General features: G+C 29.5%; 7 protein-coding genes across 8 annotated transcripts in view; 4 read left to right on the top strand and 3 right to left on the bottom strand.

Annotated features, from left to right (window-relative positions):
- Positions 1–105: 105 nt before the first annotated feature.
- On the bottom strand, positions 106–4,835 carry LOC138189122 (dnaJ homolog subfamily B member 12). Its single transcript, XM_069131285.1, has 8 exons — positions 4,560–4,835; positions 4,058–4,211; positions 3,804–3,949; positions 3,548–3,688; positions 3,180–3,310; positions 2,961–3,076; positions 2,599–2,762; positions 106–1,905 (listed from the first exon to the last, which is right to left on the bottom strand). Exons 1-8 carry the CDS (start codon positions 4,690–4,692, stop codon positions 1,793–1,795), a joined length of 1,098 nt encoding a protein of 365 aa, XP_068987386.1. The 5' UTR covers positions 4,693–4,835; the 3' UTR covers positions 106–1,792.
- A 117-nt stretch (positions 4,836–4,952) lies between these two features.
- mRpL22 (mitochondrial ribosomal protein L22) lies at positions 4,953–6,392 on the top strand. Of its 2 annotated transcripts, none has more exons than XM_069131293.1 (4): positions 4,953–5,101; positions 5,543–5,752; positions 5,833–6,046; positions 6,127–6,392. In XM_069131293.1, exons 2-4 carry the CDS (start codon positions 5,546–5,548, stop codon positions 6,345–6,347), a joined length of 642 nt encoding a protein of 213 aa, XP_068987394.1. In that variant the 5' UTR covers positions 4,953–5,101; positions 5,543–5,545; the 3' UTR covers positions 6,348–6,392. The 2 variants fall into 2 exon arrangements, with proteins under 2 accessions (XP_068987394.1, XP_068987392.1); XM_069131291.1 differs by lacking the exon at positions 4,953–5,101 and adding an exon at positions 5,212–5,368.
- Positions 6,393–6,457: 65 nt separating this feature from the next.
- On the bottom strand, positions 6,458–6,969 carry RpL39 (ribosomal protein L39). The gene is made up of 3 exons (XM_069131294.1): positions 6,888–6,969; positions 6,676–6,779; positions 6,458–6,591 (listed from the first exon to the last, which is right to left on the bottom strand). Exons 1-3 carry the CDS (start codon positions 6,888–6,890, stop codon positions 6,543–6,545), a joined length of 156 nt encoding a protein of 51 aa, XP_068987395.1. The 5' UTR covers positions 6,891–6,969; the 3' UTR covers positions 6,458–6,542.
- A 431-nt stretch (positions 6,970–7,400) lies between these two features.
- Positions 7,401–9,260, top strand: wal (electron transfer flavoprotein subunit alpha wal). Its single transcript, XM_069131287.1, has 4 exons — positions 7,401–7,603; positions 7,941–8,270; positions 8,373–8,825; positions 8,899–9,260. Exons 1-4 carry the CDS (start codon positions 7,562–7,564, stop codon positions 9,073–9,075), a joined length of 1,002 nt encoding a protein of 333 aa, XP_068987388.1. The 5' UTR covers positions 7,401–7,561; the 3' UTR covers positions 9,076–9,260.
- Positions 9,261–11,078: 1,818 nt separating this feature from the next.
- cass (apoptosis inhibitor cassowary) lies at positions 11,079–15,221 on the top strand. Its single transcript, XM_069131282.1, has 9 exons — positions 11,079–11,343; positions 11,596–11,757; positions 11,864–12,029; positions 12,123–12,283; positions 12,356–12,553; positions 12,634–12,825; positions 12,900–13,283; positions 13,364–13,517; positions 13,598–15,221. The coding sequence occupies exons 1-9, from the start codon at positions 11,242–11,244 to the stop codon at positions 13,684–13,686; spliced, it is 1,608 nt and encodes a 535-aa protein (XP_068987383.1). The 5' UTR covers positions 11,079–11,241; the 3' UTR covers positions 13,687–15,221.
- A 319-nt stretch (positions 15,222–15,540) lies between these two features.
- MED7 (mediator complex subunit 7) lies at positions 15,541–16,972 on the bottom strand. The gene is made up of 3 exons (XM_069131290.1): positions 16,150–16,972; positions 15,931–16,083; positions 15,541–15,856 (listed from the first exon to the last, which is right to left on the bottom strand). Exons 1-3 carry the CDS (start codon positions 16,477–16,479, stop codon positions 15,656–15,658), a joined length of 684 nt encoding a protein of 227 aa, XP_068987391.1. The 5' UTR covers positions 16,480–16,972; the 3' UTR covers positions 15,541–15,655.
- A 106-nt stretch (positions 16,973–17,078) lies between these two features.
- The window catches only part of Btk29A (tyrosine-protein kinase Btk29A), a 346,914-nt gene continuing 345,176 nt past the window's right edge, over positions 17,079–18,816 (top strand). The window contains exon 1 of the mRNA XM_069131277.1: positions 17,079–17,357. Within this exon, the coding sequence (XP_068987378.1) occupies positions 17,355–17,357 (3 nt within the window). The 5' untranslated portion in view covers positions 17,079–17,354. The remainder of the gene's footprint in view (positions 17,358–18,816) is intronic.

Below are 18,816 nucleotides of genomic sequence, written 5' to 3'. Positions count from 1 at the left end.
GATACATAACGAATTTTTGTAGATTATTCCAATGATCGTCTAATTTAAAAAGGTTGGTACTCCCGAACTAATGGAAAGCATGACGTGCATAAATGGGAAAGATCGTAATTTTCAAGTTCCTTTATTTTGAAGCTAATTAAAATACTTTGACATATATATATCATATAATGATTCAAATAAATAAGTGCCATTAAATACGTACGAGCTGAGCAAATTATAAAACAAATTTGATATGTGCAGTTCGGTAGACTGACTAGCATAGACGTTTCGAAATCCACAACTTCATAAATGTAATCATTTTTTAATCAATTACAAAGATAATAATTAGTATCGAAAAACTTTCAATGTCACACAAACAAACCTTTTCCTTAAGATGAGTATATTGGTCATCTATCTCGTGTTATCCATGTACATTACAATTTATAAACAACAGCAGACATATGTGGCCACTTGTTTAGCTTGTTCGAAATTCCTTTTTCTTCAGATTTACATCCATATAAATATTTATGATGATGTGTATGGTTCGATGACTGCGACTCCATCAAGATTATTTATTACAATTCGCCATATGTGACAATAAATTCATGCATAGCTAATGCTTTCCTCTCTTTAGCTTGAACTATATTCATTTTACAAGAGAAAGATAATACACGAATAGATATACATCACAAACACTAGGTTTTTTGTTTGCTTGCAATGTGTCGTGTATTTTTCATAGTAACAGAAGGAATGTAACTAGTATAATATTGTGTCTGTGGAATTTTTAACATTAATAATTCTTTATATTAATAATAATAATCGTCGGCATTATGTAATACTGTGAATAGGATTGGATTTTATGCAAAAGAAAAAGGTGGTTCGCACAAATTTCGCTATTACCGGAAATATAACTTAGGCCTTATAAAGTGGGTGTGCATTTCTTAATTTTTGTTTTTCTTTTTCCCAATTTTTCCTTGCCTAAAACAAATGCATGCAATAATTTTATTCATTTCTTCCTAACGTTAATGACCTTAGTGTACATTATATAATTTATATTCTTTCGTTTTCACATAATTTAATGAGTTTTCTACCTTTATTATCTAGATCCGTTTCGTGTACAAGCAATTTTAATATTGCAATAATATATTTATCAAAATCGTCAAAATCATCACATACTAACATCTATTGTTATACCCAATAAATAGTACAGCAAGATTTTAAATAAATTATTAACAGCCAAAAGTGATGATCTATTACTATACCCAATAAATAGTACAGCAAAATTTTAAATAAATTATTAGCAGCCAAATATTAATCGATGTTTATAAATAATTGGAAATACTTCTAAATCTTCAAAATTAATGTTTGCCACTAACTATGCCACCCAGCTGTTCCTCTGCGTGTCGTAGCGACGATACATAGATAATTCTAACTAACAGTGCATATAAATTAATCAACATGTTGGATATATTAGATTATATTATAAAATTGCACCGTTCAGTCTAAAGAATTTAAAAATTATGTTAGGTTTACTAAATTAAATATGATATTAATATTGTATGTTGAAATTCCTCATACGTGCTATTAAAATCAATTTACAATTTAAGTTGGAACAAACAGCTTACATGGCCTATGTAAAATTTCATGACGGATCAAGAAGAATATCATTTATAAATTTTTATGCGAATATATAGAATATATTACGCATAGGCATTATACTTGATGTTCTTCATTTCATCAAATAGTAACTACACACGTGTAAATACAATATACACCTATCTACAACAAAATTCTATTCAAAAACGTATCGCCGCTATGCGCCTTGCAAATCTTGTACCCTCTTACATGAGGGCATTTCGATATTTCTAGCTTTGGAAAATAATTCTTGATCTCCAAAGTTTCTTGCTTTCCACATCATCGTATCCCCTAAGGATTAAAGAAACGATATATCCAAAGTATAAAGACATATCCTTTGACTATTATGTTAAGTCTCTTTTTACAGTCTGTCACACAAAAGTATACCGGTGATATCTACGAAATTTGATACTTAATGTGAGGAAAAGTGTAATAATCTAAACTTATACAGTCTTCTGGAATACGCAGTGACTTATAATGTCTTGGTCTTAGTACCTTTTGTGACAATGAATAGAAATACAACATATATATCCGAAAAATGAGTACTGCGTACGCGATACGTTTTGAAACGATCTTTTTGTTTCCATCGTGTTGGGCTAGCCACCACAGTCATCTAATGCAAGTCCTATAGAAAATATGTAGTCCTCTATGAAAAATAAACTAAAGGGAGAACGCATATTAAAGATAAGAATCTCAATGGCTCGCGTTCGAAGAACATGGAGTTCACCACCAGTCCCATACGCCAAAAAATTAATAGAAAGCATACCGAAACGATGTCAGACTATAATCGATAATAGAGGAAATTGGATCCATTATTAAATAAAAACAAAATAGTTGTACTTTTAATCCATACCAAATTTATCACAAACAAATATTTGTAGAGATATCGTCGGCATACTCTTGTGTGACAGACTATTATTTCTAAGAACTACACGTAGTTTGCTACTCTGGGACATTTAGTAATCAATTGAGTAAAATACTTACTATAATTTTTCTCTCTAAAACAGGCATGTCTCAAATTATGCAGGTACTCTTCTTCAACAGAAATTTCTAGCCTACGTAAACTGCCTTGATATTCAGTATGAAAGTTTTCTTTCACATAGTAGGGCACCCTTAATCCTTGAGTTGTTCTCAATACAGAATATTTTCTGTGCACAAATTTAAAATTTGCATATAATCGCATTCATACGAGTCAATCGTTCTCTTTAAAATATACCAGAGATAGAAGCCAAAAAATAAAGCGTAAATAATAAAATTGAAACATTCCATAAAATTATCAATTTAAACTAATTTATTCGTCATTATTTGTCATAAATGTTTTTGTCGCGAATTATGAATACACTTACGCGCTAGAATGTAAGCTATATACAGGATCTGATATAAAGAAACTGCTCATCATAGTTAACAATATCAATAACAGCACAGGCAACATTTGAAGGAATGTGGTATATCCATTTGCTTGCTAAAAATCATAATATTTATTTAAAAAAGCATGATTTGGTTGAAAAAGAAATTGTAATTACTATATTTTAAATATATTAAATTACTATATTTTTCCTTCATACCTGAGAATGAACATGTTGAGCTTGTGCTTCTTGTTGTCTCGCCCACCTTCCAGAGCGTCTCATATAAAATTCTTGCTGTGGGAACCCACCTCCAAAGAACATACTGAACAATTCTTCTGCTGTTATGTCAGCTAGGAAAAATTATTTAATCAGTATATATGTTTTAATAAATATTGATAAATTATTACTATTATTATAATCATTGTTCTTTGTTTATCATAGTGAGGCTTAAAGCTTATTACAATCTCTGTTACAAACTTATTAATAATAATTTTAATAATAAATGGTGATAAATGTATCTAATAAATTTATGATAAATAATTATGATAAAAAAATAAATATTGAACAAAAGGTATTATAATATGTACCTTCAAATCCCCTTGTATAATTGTAATGTGAATGATTTTGGTGAGCTTGAGCACTTTGCATTCTTTCATCCTCAGGACCATACATGTCATACTGCTTTCTTTTTTCCACATCAGTGAGTATAGCGACAGCATTTCCAATGGCTAAACACAATATAAATTATACATATATCACAATAAATACTATATATCAATAAATAATACTATATGTCATAATAAATCTGTCTCAAATATACTTTTATTATCCTTTTTAATTTACCTTTAAATGCTTCGGCAGCACCCGGTGCTTTATTTTTGTCTGGATGTAATTGAAGTGCCAACTTTTTATATGCCTTCTTAATATCACTATCAGTTGCATCTTTGCTTACACCCAAAATTTCATAATAATCTTTGCATTTCTTGATTCTACAAATAAATGAATTACACCAATATTAATGATAAAATAACAAATCTTATTATTATATCTCAAAATTTTTATTAAGATGATTTTAGAACTTTATTCGACACAAGTACCTTTTAATATGTTCAAGCTGTTCCTTTGTATAATCATTAGAAGCTTGAGTATGTGTAGTTTCCTTAGATGCAGTTTGACGTTTCCTAACTGTAGGTTCAGATTCAGACTTTTGTTGATTTTGTTTTGACATCATTGTCACTTTTGCCAATACATCTGTGAATGTATCATTAAATACAAGAAAATACTATATAGTTATACAAATTTCACTTAAACTCTTAATTTTCTGCTTACTCATACTACATTTCTCTCTTGATCAATATTCAGACACACACGATTACCATGAAACCATATTTCTTAAAGAATTCAATATAAACATTAAAATAATCTTTTAAAAAAAATGACTTAATCTTTAAAACCAAAAATACAACAGGGATTCTTCCAAAATGTCAAATAATGTCAATAGTGTCAATAATTTAGTGGTTAGATGTAAATAAAGTAAAGGACAACTAAGAATTGATTAAGCTATTTTATAGAAGCTGACGTGGGTTTTTCCCATCTTACCTTCTGCTTTTTTTGTTGGGTAAAGTTTCTGTGCTTTACGTACAAATTTTTCCGCCTCTTCGTATCTTTTCTCCCGTAGATATCGTTCTGCGAGTTCCATACACCGCTCAGCCTCATCTTTATTGCTATCCATGATTTTTCTTAAAGGCCAAATTAAACTTTACCTTAAACACAATGACGGAGCAGAATAGTAAATAAATTTAATCATACACTAATTCTCCGCCATAGCAATTTAATAAGTTGCGTCATGAACACGCTATGAAGTAGAGCATTCCACTACCATGCCTACATATACTAGTAGAAGTGACGACACATTTCACAGGCGCTACTTATAATATAATAATTATTGTTTATATTCACGGACCTGAATAATTTAACTCTAAAATCAACCAATCAGAATGTTTGCCATCGATTAACTAAAATTTGTATAATTCAAAAAAGTTCTGTTAACAATAACATAAAGCGACCTACATAAAGAAATAAATAAAAGCGTATTGAATAATTTTCTAAGACATAATATTACTTCTTGCAAATTATACGAAGTAATTGTTTTTATATAATTCAAAACTTTATTTTATCATAAATAATTTCTTTTATTTACAATAAGAATTTGTCAAAAAATATACCCTGATCGTATATGTTAGATTAAAATATTACTGCCAAAGTGGCATCTCTAGTTTCTTTAGAATCAATGTATTTTCTATGTCATATTTGAAACCATTTGTATATTATAAACTAATGTTATATAGTCAAGCATTAATTTAACATTATTATTCGTATAATTGTCAAACATTTATAAATTATTTCAGGTAATCGTAATCATATCTTTTATTTATTAAATGATATTTATTTATGATGCATTTTAACTGCAAGGTTATCTTTTAATATATTTTGAATTCTTCAAAATATGAATTTATATTAGAAATAAATGAATATTCTTTAATAATTAGTTCTTAATTTTATATACATTTTCTCATTTACAGAAAATGCTAGGTATAAGGCAATGTGTACAACGATTTATATCAAACAAAATATTTAATGCACATAACTCCAATTGTTTATCTAGTATACAACAAAGATCATACAATTGGTTTAAAGATGACGAAGAAGAAGAAGAATCAAATAGAGGATTTCTTAAATATAATAAAGTTGTTTTTCCTCCGCAAAAACCAGGTGAAGAGAAAAGACCAGGTGTAAGTTTATTTTATATTGTAAAATAATTCCATTTCATTAATTAAAATATAATTATTCACTATATTTTTATATCTTACAGTATGTCTGTCATGTAAAAAAAAACATTAAATATAGTCCATTAAATATGTGGTATATTGCTTGTTTTGTGAGAGGTATGAGCGTAGATGAAGCTATTAAACAATTGAGCTTTTTGAAGAAGAAAGGTGCAGCCATAGCAAAAGAAGCTATCTTAGAGGCACAACGTATGGCTGTAGAGGAACATAATATTGAATTCAAAAGTAACTTATGGGTTGGTAAGTATATTGAAAAAGAAATAAAATGTTTTCAATATTTTTAGTATTACAGTATTATAGATTTTCATTGTATTTTTCAGCCGAATCTTTTGCAACAAAGAGTTTTATAATAAAAGGCATACGACGTCATGCTAGAGCAAGGGTAGGAATAATACGTTACAGATATTGTCATTACTTTGTACGTTTAGAAGAAGGGAAACCACCAAAACATTATTATCAACCAGCACCTAAAACAGGCGAAGAATGGTTGCAAGAATGGATGGAACAAATGCGTAGCCGCAAAATATATAATTCATTATAATATACACATATATAGTTATATGTAAATAAATAATTATACATCATACTTTTTTCTGAGATTATGTATCTTGATTGAAGTTTAGATTAGGGTTTATTATTTCCAAATACAAATTTACATGTTAAAGTTAGAGTTTATTTAAGAATAAGTGATTAATGTATATAGCAATCAAAAAGGCAAATACATATCAAATTCATTTTACAACTTTAACTTAGTTCTTCTCCAGTGACGCCGTTTGGCGTTGTACCTATAAAATGAATTATAATAATAATAAATAGTACAATGATTAAAGAGGAAAATACTAAAATACACATATTTTAATAATTCTTACCGGATAGTGTTGCCAGTACGCATTCTGACCCATTGTGGAATCGGCCTGTTTTGCTTCAACTTTTTGGCAAGCTTCCGCTTGATAATAAATGTTTTGTGAGCAGACTGAAACAGAACATGTAGTTTATGTATGTCTTAAATAAAATTTTCTAACAATTATTTACATATAATTAATAGGATGTGAAAAGAATTGTTAGATAACCTAAACCTTACCATCTTGCTCAAACACAATCAATGAAATGGTCGAGAATTTTCCTGCGTCTTTCTGAACAGGGTTTCTACCAGACAAATGTCACTATATAAAAGTTACCAAGAATAATAAAATAAATACTAGATATAGGATCTTTATGGTACATTAAAAACAGATAAAAAATAAAAATAATATAATATGAGGAGTAAATATCTAATATTAAAAAAGAGCAAATATTACATAAAAAAATACAGTATCTAATAGATGTTTTAGAATATAATATTATTTCCTTATAGTTAAAAAACTTGAGAGTTTTCAAGTTAGCAATGTTCGTTTTGACGCTTGAAAAAGACACATTTGCCATCTTATCTATAAAATTTAATATAGATATTAACTTAAAATATATTTACATTTTTTCATGATATATTTATAAAGTATATTTAATAACATATATTTTTATATAACAATTTTAATTTTAATAAATGGAGTATCAAATTTAACTTATTCAATTTAGTTTAAATATCTAATCAAGTTATTTCAAAACATTATTACGTCACAGTTTGTATATCTTTTTTATCACTATGTGTTTTATTGTTATTCCTCCCTGGAACTTTGGACTTTATTGATACAAATTAGTTTTCACGATTTAGTTAACATATTGTTAAAAGAAATTGTTTAAAAATTATACTTGTCAAATATGTTCACCACTTGTTTTAGAACGTTTCGAACTGGGAACAAAGTGAGTATTAGAAACTTATATTTCCTTGATGTTCGATTGTTTCAATGGCCAACCAATTGATCGATACTTATAAGTGATTTGGATTAATAGGAAACAAAACTAATTTTTATTATACTTATAATATTTATCGAATCTTCTTCTATTGTATGAAACATTTTTACTTATAAAGAATAATAATATTAAATAAAAATGTATTAATTTTATATGAAATCGCATATTTTTGTAAAATAAAATTATATTAATTTAAAAATAAAAGCAAATGAGGTATTTAAAACGATATTATAAATTACTTGTTTCAAAAAGGATTAATATTTAAGGAACTTATTTATTATTTTAGTATGGATTATTGGCACGTTATGAATCCACGTTAGTTATTGCAGAACATAATAATGAATCTCTAGCCCCTATCACTTGTAATACATTAAGTGCAGCAAAAAAAATTGGTGGTGATATAACAGTCTTAGTTGCTGGTACCAAATGTGATGCAGTTGCACAAAGTGTCAGTAAAGCTAATGGTGTATCCAAAGTTTTGGTGGCAGAGAGCGACGCTTTTAAAGGATTTCTTCCAGAATCACTAACGCCTCTTATCCTTGCTACTCAAAATGAGCATAAATTTACCCATATTTTAACTGGTGCTACTGCATTTGGTAAAGCACTATTGCCAAGAGTAAGCATCTAATTAGAAAGTCTGTTTTCTCTACCTTTAAACATATATTATTATAGATAAAAAGCATTTTTCATAGTTTGTATATAACTTTCATTTTTTAAGGTTGCAGCTAAATTAGATGTGTCTCCAGTAAGTGATATTATTGGTATTAAAGCAGCAGATACATTCATCCGTACAATTTATGCAGGAAATGCAATTCAAACTTTAAAGTGCAAAGACAATATAAAGATAGTTTCAGTGAGAGGCACTGCATTCGAAGCAATACCTTTGGATGGAGGCAGTGCCAAGTGTGAACCTGCACTAGCTGGTGACTACAAATCACAATTGGCAGAATTCATTAAACAGGAATTGTCTAAATCTGATAGACCAGAATTGACATCTGCAAAAATCGTTGTATCTGGAGGAAGAGGAATGAAGTCTGGCGATAACTTCAAATTATTATATAGTTTGGCAGATAAACTTAATGCTGCAGTTGGTGCTTCCCGTGCTGCTGTTGATGCTGGTTATGTGCCTAACGATTTGCAAGTGGGACAGACAGGAAAAATTGTTGCTCCAGTAAGCTTGGCTTCTAGTTATAGTCTATTATAACCGCTAAAAAATTATTTACATTTCAATTCATATCTTTTAGAATCTATATATTGCTGTTGGTATCTCTGGAGCAATTCAGCATCTAGCTGGTATGAAAGATTCAAAAACGATTGTGGCAATTAACAAAGATCCAGAAGCACCAATCTTCCAAGTGGCTGATTATGGCTTAGTTGCTGATTTATTTAAGGCTGTTCCTGAACTTACAGAAAAATTGTAAATTTTAACAATATTTTATAAGGATATTTTTTATACACACACATATATATATATATATATATATTCAAAAATATATTTATGCAAAACATTTATTAAAAATATAATTTTTTTATAAATATTAAATTTATAACTATTTATTTTAACTGTATATTAATAATCTAAGATTAAAATTGTATTATTTTTTCATTTATATAAATCAACAACATTTTAGGCTCTCCTATTTGAAGCATAACATATGATACTGTAAAATATTTTTATGGATTTTATGACAAACTATTATGTATTCAGAGCATACATGAAAAGATGAAATTTCTCCAAGTTTATGGAGAAATATCTAATTAAAGCAATAATTTCGATAATATTTATTATTGAGTTTTCGACTTTAGCGCCATAATAAGCTTCCCAGTAAGGAAATGATAGTGTACACGCTATGATGGTTCTGGTTGTTCCCGAGCTAGTGCTGCACCATGCGCCAAGTTCTAAAGGCAGCCACGCTAGCATATATAAGATCCTATAAAATTAGGAGTCTGGTGGCACGCTAGCATAGACAAGTTCCATGCTACAAGAACCTATTTAATTGTACGGTTCTGCGGGAAAATTCATATCTATTTTTCTATCCGGAATAAACAAGTATGAGAGTACCAAATCGTGCAATAATTGAACTAGTTATAAGTTGCCTAGAAAAGAGAAATTAATTGTTTATAATATTTTTTTCAGACAAGAAAAGAGAATATTTTCTTTGAAACGATAATGGATCACTTAATTCGTTGAGCCGTAAATAAATAATATGCAAAATAAAAGTATGGAAAATTTTATGTCCAAATGTTTATTAGTTTTTCCAAAAAGCTATTTAACAACTAAAAAGTAGTCTTCGTTGCACACTCGTCATCTCCATGACGGAGAGAAGGTTTCCTTGATGCACTGAAAAGCTCAACAGCCTGTCGACCCTCGAGTAGTGTAACATGATCCAATGTCAGATATCCATGAGACAATGTATCTAGGTATTAATTTAAAAGTGAAACTTCTTTCATTTTTGACTTTTTTAAAATTAAACTTTTACAAACGTGTTTGTGAGATGTTTCCGATTAAAACGAGTATAGGAATATGCGCCAAAATACATCGTGTTTGGTGTCATTTTAATCCGAAAAATGTAAGAAACATGTTGGTAAAAGTTTCATTGATCACAAATAAAAAATAAGAAAGTTTGATTTTTAAGTTCGAAGTCTCAGCTTATCGCAGCCTTTTAATATTTATTGATCGCTTCGATTCTTAGTTCCTCTTTCTCTTTCATTCACATTGTCCTTCCCTACATTCGACACGTGTAAAATCTCAGTTTCGAAAAATAGAATCGTTTCTACATCTCTAGTATTACAACATTTGCGCTCCGATTTTTGTGCAATTATCAAATATTTCTTGTATTATAAAAAAATTATACATACAACAATAATAGCTGAGAAAGAATTGTATCTGGGGACGAAATTCTGCCATTTTTTCAATTAAAATATACTTATGATAGGGACATTTTAGCATTCTGATAATATCTTAGGATTTATAATAAAACAATTACATAGTTTTTTTATTAAACATCTACTACCAACTACGCAGGTAGCGGCAAGCAATATTATTCACAATGCAATAATAAAACTTTAGCCCTTTTTTATGACACTTTCATCAATATGTGATATTTTTCTAATTAAAATGTCACGAAACACGACACTGTAAGCGAATTTCAAGGGAATATAATCTGTTATTTATATAAACGGATTATGATTTATTTATTTCTGACGCCCCATTTATTCAGGTTGGTCTGGGATAGAAAAGTAGATATTTTTCTTAAGCCTTGCGATTTTTCGTAGGACCGTACAATTAAATAGGTTTTTGTAGCGTAGAACTCAATAGGTTCTTGTCTATGCTAGCGTGTACTACCTTCAGAACTTGGCCGCATGGTGCAGCATCTGTACTGTAAAACAACTAGAACTACGGGCGTGAACATTCTCATTTCCTCTCTGCTTTTTCGTATTTACTTCTGTTATACGTGCGTACATATGTATATGTGTGGAATCGCTGCCATCTTTGTCATCTCTTGGCGTGGTGCATTGGCGTGTATGGCCGGCTAGATTACCGATTTTTAAGTATATAATCGTATTTATGTGTTTTGTGTCTATAGATGTGGAAATTCGATAATAAGTTTATCATGAGTATGGACAGTATCGAAAAATTGTACAAAAATTTTGGCATTTTGGCTGATGCCAAAGATAAATTGGCAGAGGTAATTGACGAGCTTGGTTATATTTAATAACCACGTTTACTTAATTCTAACATTTACAATTTTATGTATTTGCAAGCATAAATAAAACTTTCCATTCCATTTAAAACATGCAAATATGTATATTAATTTCCTAAGCTTCAAGTTAATTTAACGATGTTTTTATAATAGAAATGAGTCAATACTGTACATAAATAATTAAGCGAAGAAAGCAGTAAATATTGTAAGCCTAAACGTTTTATTTGTATGTTCCAGCATGAGAAAGAGTATTTAGAAATTCTGACAGCAGTGAAAGGATCACCGAAGGAAAAACGATTAGCATCGCAATTCATTGCAAGGTTTTTTAAATATTTTCCAAAATTAGCTGATCAGGCTATAGATGCTCATTTAGATCTATGTGAAGATGAAGATATGGCTGTATGTAGTATTTATATCACTTGACCACATATGCGAATGCATACATATTTGTATTAAAGTCTCCATACAATGGAAATTTGATGATTTGATATATTGATATTTTCAGATAAGAAAACAAGCAATTAAAGATTTACCTGCATTATGTAAGGATAATAAAGAACATACAGCTAGAATTGCAGATATTTTAGCTCAATTACTTCAAGCTCAAGATCCATCTGAATTAGCTGTTGTTCATAATAGTGTTATGTCCCTTATGAAAACTGACCCAAGAGGTATGGAGTATATCATTGTTTGTTATAGATACATCACAATGTAATGATATTGTAATGAGGTATTAATTGTATTTAATATATTCTGTTCTTAAGGAACAATAAGTGGATTTTTTAGTCAAATCATCAATGGGGATGATGGAACACGGGAACGTTGCATTAAGTTTCTAGCAACAAAATTAAAAGCAATAGGTCATGACATTATTACTAAAGAACCAGAAGATCTTTTAATTTCAGAATGCAAGAAAGTGTTACAGGTATAATCTTTTTACCATAATAATAGAATTTTTTCTTTAATTACTGTTTATATAACACTTCCTTTTCCATAGGATGTTACTGCTGATGAATTCCATAGCATTATGGAAGTACTTGCGTGGACTAGATTAGGTTCAACAATTAGTGGACAACAGGAATTAGTAGATATTACAGTTGAACAAGCTGAATTGTCTGAACCATTCAAGCATACTAATGTTGAACAATGGAACAGACTTGTACAATGTATTAAACACGCACTTCCATTCTTTAGTGTAAGCATACTTTAACTATATTTATATATCATTTTATGATTATTAATGAAAATTTATGTAATGTAATTTATTCCTTACAGTCTCAAATAGATTCATCACGATTCGTTTCTTACATTTGTGTACAAGTTTTACCACATCTTTCTTTAATTACTTCACCCAATGGAAGAGATGTACAATTGGAATTATTAAAGCTTCTTGCTGAATTAGCTGTATTTTGTGGAACAATTGATAAACCAGAAGAAAAAGTACAGCAACTTTATAATACTCTTATTGTAAGTAATAACATTATTTAGGAGCAAAAATTTATTTTATATCGAAAGTATTAATACTGTTTCAATATTTATAGACATATATGCCACTACCTCCAGTCACAGAAATAACTGAAGTACCAAAATTACAATTCAGTCATGTTGAGTGCCTTATGTATACTTTTCATAAACTGTGTAAACAAACCCCGGAATTTTTAATGAAAGATCCAGAACAGCTTAAGGAATTTAGATTAAGATTACAGTATTTTGCACGTGGCATTCAAGGTTATATAAAAAAATTACGGGAGGCAATTAGCGGCAAATCGGAAGAAGAGTTGAAGTCAGAGGAAAATCAATTAAAAGTTGTTGCTTTAAAAACGACAAATAATATCAATAGTTTAATCAAAGATCTGTTTCATTCGCCACCTAGTTTTAAAAGTATTATACATCTTTCATGGAAAACAACAGCTAATGATAAGAAGGTACGTATTGAAATAGTTATAATTTGTTTAGAAATGTGGTATTTTGAATACTGTAATACATTTTTTGTATCTTATTCTAGAATGAAAAGCATTCGTCTGCTCAAAAAAGACATACACCCATTACATTTGGAAATGACAGTAATTCAAGTAAACGAAGTAAAGAAGATAAAAGTAAAAGAGAATTGTATACTCCTCCTAGTGGAAAATACAGCTCAAACATATCATCAAATTATGGTAATTGAAGAAGCATTTTTATTTCATAAAATAATATGTAGAAATAAGATAAAAATCTATCTTTATATCTTTTGTTACAGGTCGAGGTAGATTTAGAGGAAATAGGTCAGGTGGTCGAGGTGGTTATAGACCAAGAGGTCGTGGAACATGGAGAAAAAATTTTTATTAATTATTTAATTATTGAAATTGTTGAAAAATGAAATAGTAAAAGCTCCAATAATATAAAAGACTAAACCAGTTCTGTAAAATGTACATATTAAGATGAAGGACGTAAAAGTGATTATTTACTGAAAGTGAGTTTAAGAGAAGTGACAAAGGGGAAATACAATTTTTTATTCTATAAATCTTAGTGTAAAGAAAGTGTTTTTTGTGAAAGCTTTAAGCACATATACAAGTTTCAAATACAAAATTGTAAGAATTGATTGTTTACTAAACATAGTGATAATGTCAATAATGAAATATTGACATTTAAAGAAGAGAACATTGCTGTGTAATACTGTACTAATGGTGTTATGAGAACCTTTTTTTATATTCATTGTTAAATAACTGGAAAATACAATTTGAAGAAACCTGAGTTTACAAAAGTGAACAGCTATGGAGAAAGAAGTGGAGAAACTTGATATCATGAACTTGAAGAAGTGTTTATTACAAAAATTCTAAACCAGGTACCTTAACAGGCAATACAATATACACGAAATACCGGAGAACAAATGGTGTGGCAACACAATACATGAATCATTTGAAGTATTTGAAGAAACATCAGATGTCACAGACAAAAAATTAAATCTATTTGATACAAAATATTTACAAATTCATACTGTATAATGATTGGCTTGTGCTAGGACACTTGTGTTACACGTATTTGCAAAAGACAGACAATATTTCTTTGCTATAACAATTTTGGATGTTAAAATAGTATCAAAATGTATTCCCCTATCTCCTAGTTCTTCCTAGTCCTTTCTCTCTTGATCATATCTCATTTCTTTTGTCAACAGGAAAGTGCCAGACCAGAGCAAGCGGAGGGACAATGACAGAGTATCTAATTCTGAGAGAATAATGAAATCAAAGAAACTTAAAAACAGCTGTTGTTTTCTTAGATTCGAAATTAGTTATATTTATTAATTTATATGCTTCATTTACTAATTCTATGTTTGTATTATTATTAAGTGTTTACAAATCTTTTTAACTGAATGGATGAATCTTCTATTAAAATGTCTAATTTGAGTACAAAAAGACATATCAAAATGATATAAAGATCAGCATAAAATTATAAAATCGTTTACTAAATAATATAAACAAACAAACAATATAAATAAATGGTTTTTCAAGTCAAAAAGTTTCTTTGATTACATGAATGAAGGTGTAATTTATTGTATACATTTTATCTTGCAGATGCTGTGTGTTGATTGCCGACTGAGGATGGGAAAGCAGAACAAAAATAATCATGTTTTGATTACAGGTTGTCCAATAAGTCCAAGGTGGAGGCTCATAAGAAATGATTATAATGTACTTTTTTCAGGAACCAAGGTACGGTTGTATATTGTCTTTTATCTATATATTGATGGTAGCTGTTTTGTAAGGTGAGTTTTAAAACATATTGTATCCTTTTCCTATCCACCATTGAATAAAACTTGTGTAATACTAATAATAATAATTCATGAATATATTATCATTTAATTTAATAAACAATACTATTGCATAATATATGTTGTATTTTTTATGCCCAATATCGAATGTCACTATATATGGCTAATTAAAAAGATTGTAAAAAATTTACAGTTACTGAATATTTATACATGTTTGAATTAATATTTAATACAAATGTTTTGTGACTTGTTAATTATATAATTATATCAAATTTGCTCATGTATTAGTATATTGTAACATTCTAAAACTATTATTTCTGTTTATTATAATTTTAAATATGTAAATTTCACTTCAGTACATTTATTACATTATTAAAGAAATAAAAGATATTTAAACTGCAATGTGTTTTTTTAGTACATGCAATGTATATATAATATTGTTTCTTGTCGTTTAACAAATAAACCGTATTTGTAGAATAGTTATTATTACAATGTATCTTACAAATATAATTACAATACTTTTTACAGCATCTTATAAGAAAAGAAATTCATTTAATACAGTCCATTTGTTGAAATCATATCATCTATTGTCTTGCACATAATGCGATCACTTGGACTACATGGATCTGGAGTTTGTTGTTCAGAACCTAAATTATCAACAGATTCCATAGCATCTGTATTTATTGCTAATTTAGAATCCAATTCTGAAGTATCTGGTAACATTTGCAATGCATGTTGTAGAATTTCTTGAACCTGAAAAAATATGGGAATTTTAACTAAATATTGTATTGTCAAATGTACAAAAGATTAAAATTTGAGAACCATACTTTTTCTAAATGTTTCTGAAACCTAAGTGCTGTTTCTATACGTTGTCTGCGTTGCAATTCCATCATTACTCTTAGCGTTTCTCTTGCTTGATGCGGTCTGAATTCATTTAACAAGTGATGAATGTGAATAAATAGTAAACTGAGATCTTCTACCTAAAAACAATAAAAGAAACAGTGAGTATTTGCATTATATGCCAGGTCATTACATTAAGTATTTACCTTTTCAGCACGTCTTGGACTGTCAGGACATTGTACGAGCAGATCTATCAAATCCAAGAAGTTAACAAGCAATGAATGATTCAATTTTTTCAACTCTCGTCGCCGATCGAAATGCTGAGGATATAACCTTTTAATTCCTTGAGCTTCGAGTGGTCTAATGATTGTATCGTCTGCGTTAAATACATTTCCAAACATTGAATAAGTATCGTGTATCGGCGGTGGTGGTCGTGGTGCTCTGCCTCGACGAACATTTTCGTCTGTGTACAAATTAATATATTGCACTGGAGGTAGAGGTAGCGAACTAACTTGTATCGCTTCTGGTGCTGCCATTTTTCACGTTCGATATTGGTATTCTTAATGAAAAAAATAAAAAGCAATTGCACTTAACATGAGAGTCTTTCAAAAAATGCACAATAGGTTAGGTTTAACTAAAAGAAACACTGTTGTCAAACTGATCGGAACGTCCAAGTTAGTGCGCAGGTCCGTAATTTCGCGCGTAGTTATCACTTTTTTTTCACACAATTCATATTCTGCTTATTTAATATTCATAATAATAAAAAGTAATAGTTTATAGTAATATTGCAAAATCAATGTTTATATATTACAAAGTCGAACGACAGACTCTAGCTTCACACTTGATATAGTGATACTATACGTTAGGTTACATTAATACCATTTCACAATATTTTCAACGAATTTCTCGATCGATGCTTCTGTTTTTGTAAACATACGATCAATTAGAATATTTCTATGCACGCTACACGGACTTTTCACCACGAATTAACAACAGCTAAATATCGTGCAACTAAAACAAAACAACATGTAACGTAGCCTTCGATCCGCCATCTTGTTTTTTTAAAATGAGTCAACAGGTATTCTCTGTTGGCCAGTTAATACGTTAATGCTAGCAGGACGTCGAACCCAGATTGGGGATTTTCGTTGTTTAACTAGCAAAACGAAAGAGCCGATCTGTGGATATTGTTTGTTTTCCATTTGGTAAATCATTCTCGTGGCGGCGCGATATTTCGGATAAATGCTTTACTAACGTAGTGAGGTATTTCCTGCTATCTCGTGAATTTCCAACGTCTTCGTTTGACAGATTGTCGGTGTGTGTATGCGTTCGTTCCACGTGAATTCTTTGTTTAGGCACCGGTCATGTTTCTGACAAGCATTGAAATTGCGAGGTGGTAGCAGTACCCTAGTGCATGGTAAGTTGATTTTCTCATATGAATTTCGTGCGTATCAATACCATTTCGATTGAACTTTCACATAGAAATATTCATATAGCCGAGTGTCAGGATAACCACAAACTATCGCGTTGTCGTTGATCTCACTGTTCTGTTATTTTTGGCAATTTCGAAAGGAATGCCTCTGTGATTGCCCTCGTGTAATTAAATGCTTGTAAGATGGTATAATTTTTTCGAAAAATCCTAAACCACGGACAAAACAAAGAATAGAATTTGATTCAGAATTCGTGCATGGTTTGTATACAGGGTGGCCCATAAAACTAGCATCAGTTCGATATCTAAAAATTGTGATGGATTTTGATCACCCAGGCTTCAAATTTTATACATTCTAAATTTCTTTACATATATGTTAGAGTTCATTCTCATTGATTTTCTACAGAAAGTGAAGCGAGTGTTGACTTAAAAATTTTTAATAAAAAGTTAGCATGACGAATAATTTACTTAAAAAATACACGCTTTTTGTTTAGATTACTCGCTTTAAATTATTGTTTCAAAAGCATTTACAGTTTATTGTAAAACGGACTAAGAGCGAAAAGCCAAGATGGCCGAAACTGATTGTATTTATAAACAATTTTATAAATAGATATATTTTATTGCTTGCAAATTTATATATACATATATGCGCATATACAGGTAATGTTGTTATGTACAGTATTAGGTTATATTTTTTCATCTAATCTATTTTATTTCTTTTTGTTTCTTTTTGTCAATATTGTCAATACAATTCTTTTACTTGTTATTATATTTATTTCTTTATAATTTTATCTATTACAATATTTTTATTTTGTAAATCTGTTACTAATTAATACGTAGATGTTTTTGTAAATAATTCTTCGAATGATTTTATTTAACATCTTTGTATAGTAACATAATTTAAAATTCTCTTCCACTTTATATAATAAGAAAATTATAATTTTTCCATGTAAAAAAATCCTCCAGAGATATTTAATAAGTAATTGTGACAGTTAATTATACCAAAATAAACTTTTAGTAATTCAATTCCCTTCGTTTAACGAAAGAGACAGTTATTCTGTGGTTTTGTCCAACGTATCGCGGTGTCTCATTCCTTTCCCATTTCCAAGAAGCGCGGAAAGCACGAAACGGAAATTCAAAGGACGTCGCGGTTTAGGCGGCGCCTTAAAATTTCAGAGACACGAGTTACAAAAGAACTTCAGTGGAAGTAGGCGGTCACCGAGGTTCGCTCGAGTGCTTCGTGTCAAGCGTTCGGTTCATGTTGGTACTTTGTCGAATCGTAACCAGTTCTATGCACTATGTGATAAATATGTATATTCTCATGTATACGAAATTGTATTCTTTCTCTATCGATTTTATTTCCTTTTATAAATTTCAATTAATTGTCAACAGTGATATAGAAGGTTTCGTCTTAACTAAAGTTGAGAATAAGCAATGTTGTAACATA

The sequence above is a fragment of the Bombus flavifrons genome, chromosome 18, assembly GCF_040668555.2.
Source record: "Bombus flavifrons isolate JBK064 chromosome 18, iyBomFlav1_principal, whole genome shotgun sequence".
NCBI classification, from domain to species: Eukaryota; Metazoa; Arthropoda; class Insecta; order Hymenoptera; family Apidae; genus Bombus; species Bombus flavifrons.
This window is presented reverse-complemented; position numbering and strand designations above follow the sequence as displayed.

Bases quoted from the DNA above. Each gene is read 5' to 3' on its own strand.
- LOC138189122 (XM_069131285.1), bottom strand. From the start codon at position 4,692: ATGGATAGCAATAAAGATGAGGCTGAGCGGTGTATGGAACTCGCAGAA. The intron at 3,311-3,547 runs GTACATATTATA...AATTTTTCCTAG, and splicing joins TTATACAAGGGGATTTGAAG to CTGACATAACAGCAGAAGAA. The intron at 2,763-2,960 runs GTAAGTGTATTC...ATTTGTGCACAG, and splicing joins TATAGCTTACATTCTAGCGC to AAAATATTCTGTATTGAGAA.
- mRpL22 (XM_069131293.1), top strand. From the start codon at position 5,546: ATGCTAGGTATAAGGCAATGTGTACAACGATTTATATCAAACAAAATA. The intron at 5,753-5,832 runs GTAAGTTTATTT...TATATCTTACAG, and splicing joins GTGAAGAGAAAAGACCAGGT to TATGTCTGTCATGTAAAAAA. The intron at 6,047-6,126 runs GTAAGTATATTG...TGTATTTTTCAG, and splicing joins CAAAAGTAACTTATGGGTTG to CCGAATCTTTTGCAACAAAG.
- RpL39 (XM_069131294.1), bottom strand. The intron at 6,592-6,675 runs GTAAGAATTATT...TTCATTTTATAG, and splicing joins CGTACTGGCAACACTATCCG to GTACAACGCCAAACGGCGTC.
- wal (XM_069131287.1), top strand. From the start codon at position 7,562: ATGTTCACCACTTGTTTTAGAACGTTTCGAACTGGGAACAAA. The intron at 8,271-8,372 runs GTAAGCATCTAA...TCATTTTTTAAG, and splicing joins GTAAAGCACTATTGCCAAGA to GTTGCAGCTAAATTAGATGT. The intron at 8,826-8,898 runs GTAAGCTTGGCT...CATATCTTTTAG, and splicing joins CAGGAAAAATTGTTGCTCCA to AATCTATATATTGCTGTTGG.
- cass (XM_069131282.1), top strand. From the start codon at position 11,242: ATGTGGAAATTCGATAATAAGTTTATCATGAGTATGGACAGTATCGAA. The intron at 12,554-12,633 runs GTAAGCATACTT...TATTCCTTACAG, and splicing joins ACGCACTTCCATTCTTTAGT to TCTCAAATAGATTCATCACG. The intron at 12,826-12,899 runs GTAAGTAATAAC...CAATATTTATAG, and splicing joins AACTTTATAATACTCTTATT to ACATATATGCCACTACCTCC.
- MED7 (XM_069131290.1), bottom strand. From the start codon at position 16,479: ATGGCAGCACCAGAAGCGATACAAGTTAGTTCGCTACCTCTACCTCCA. The intron at 16,084-16,149 runs GTAAATACTTAA...TATTGTTTTTAG, and splicing joins GTCCAAGACGTGCTGAAAAG to GTAGAAGATCTCAGTTTACT. The intron at 15,857-15,930 runs GTATGGTTCTCA...ATATTTTTTCAG, and splicing joins TTCAGAAACATTTAGAAAAA to GTTCAAGAAATTCTACAACA.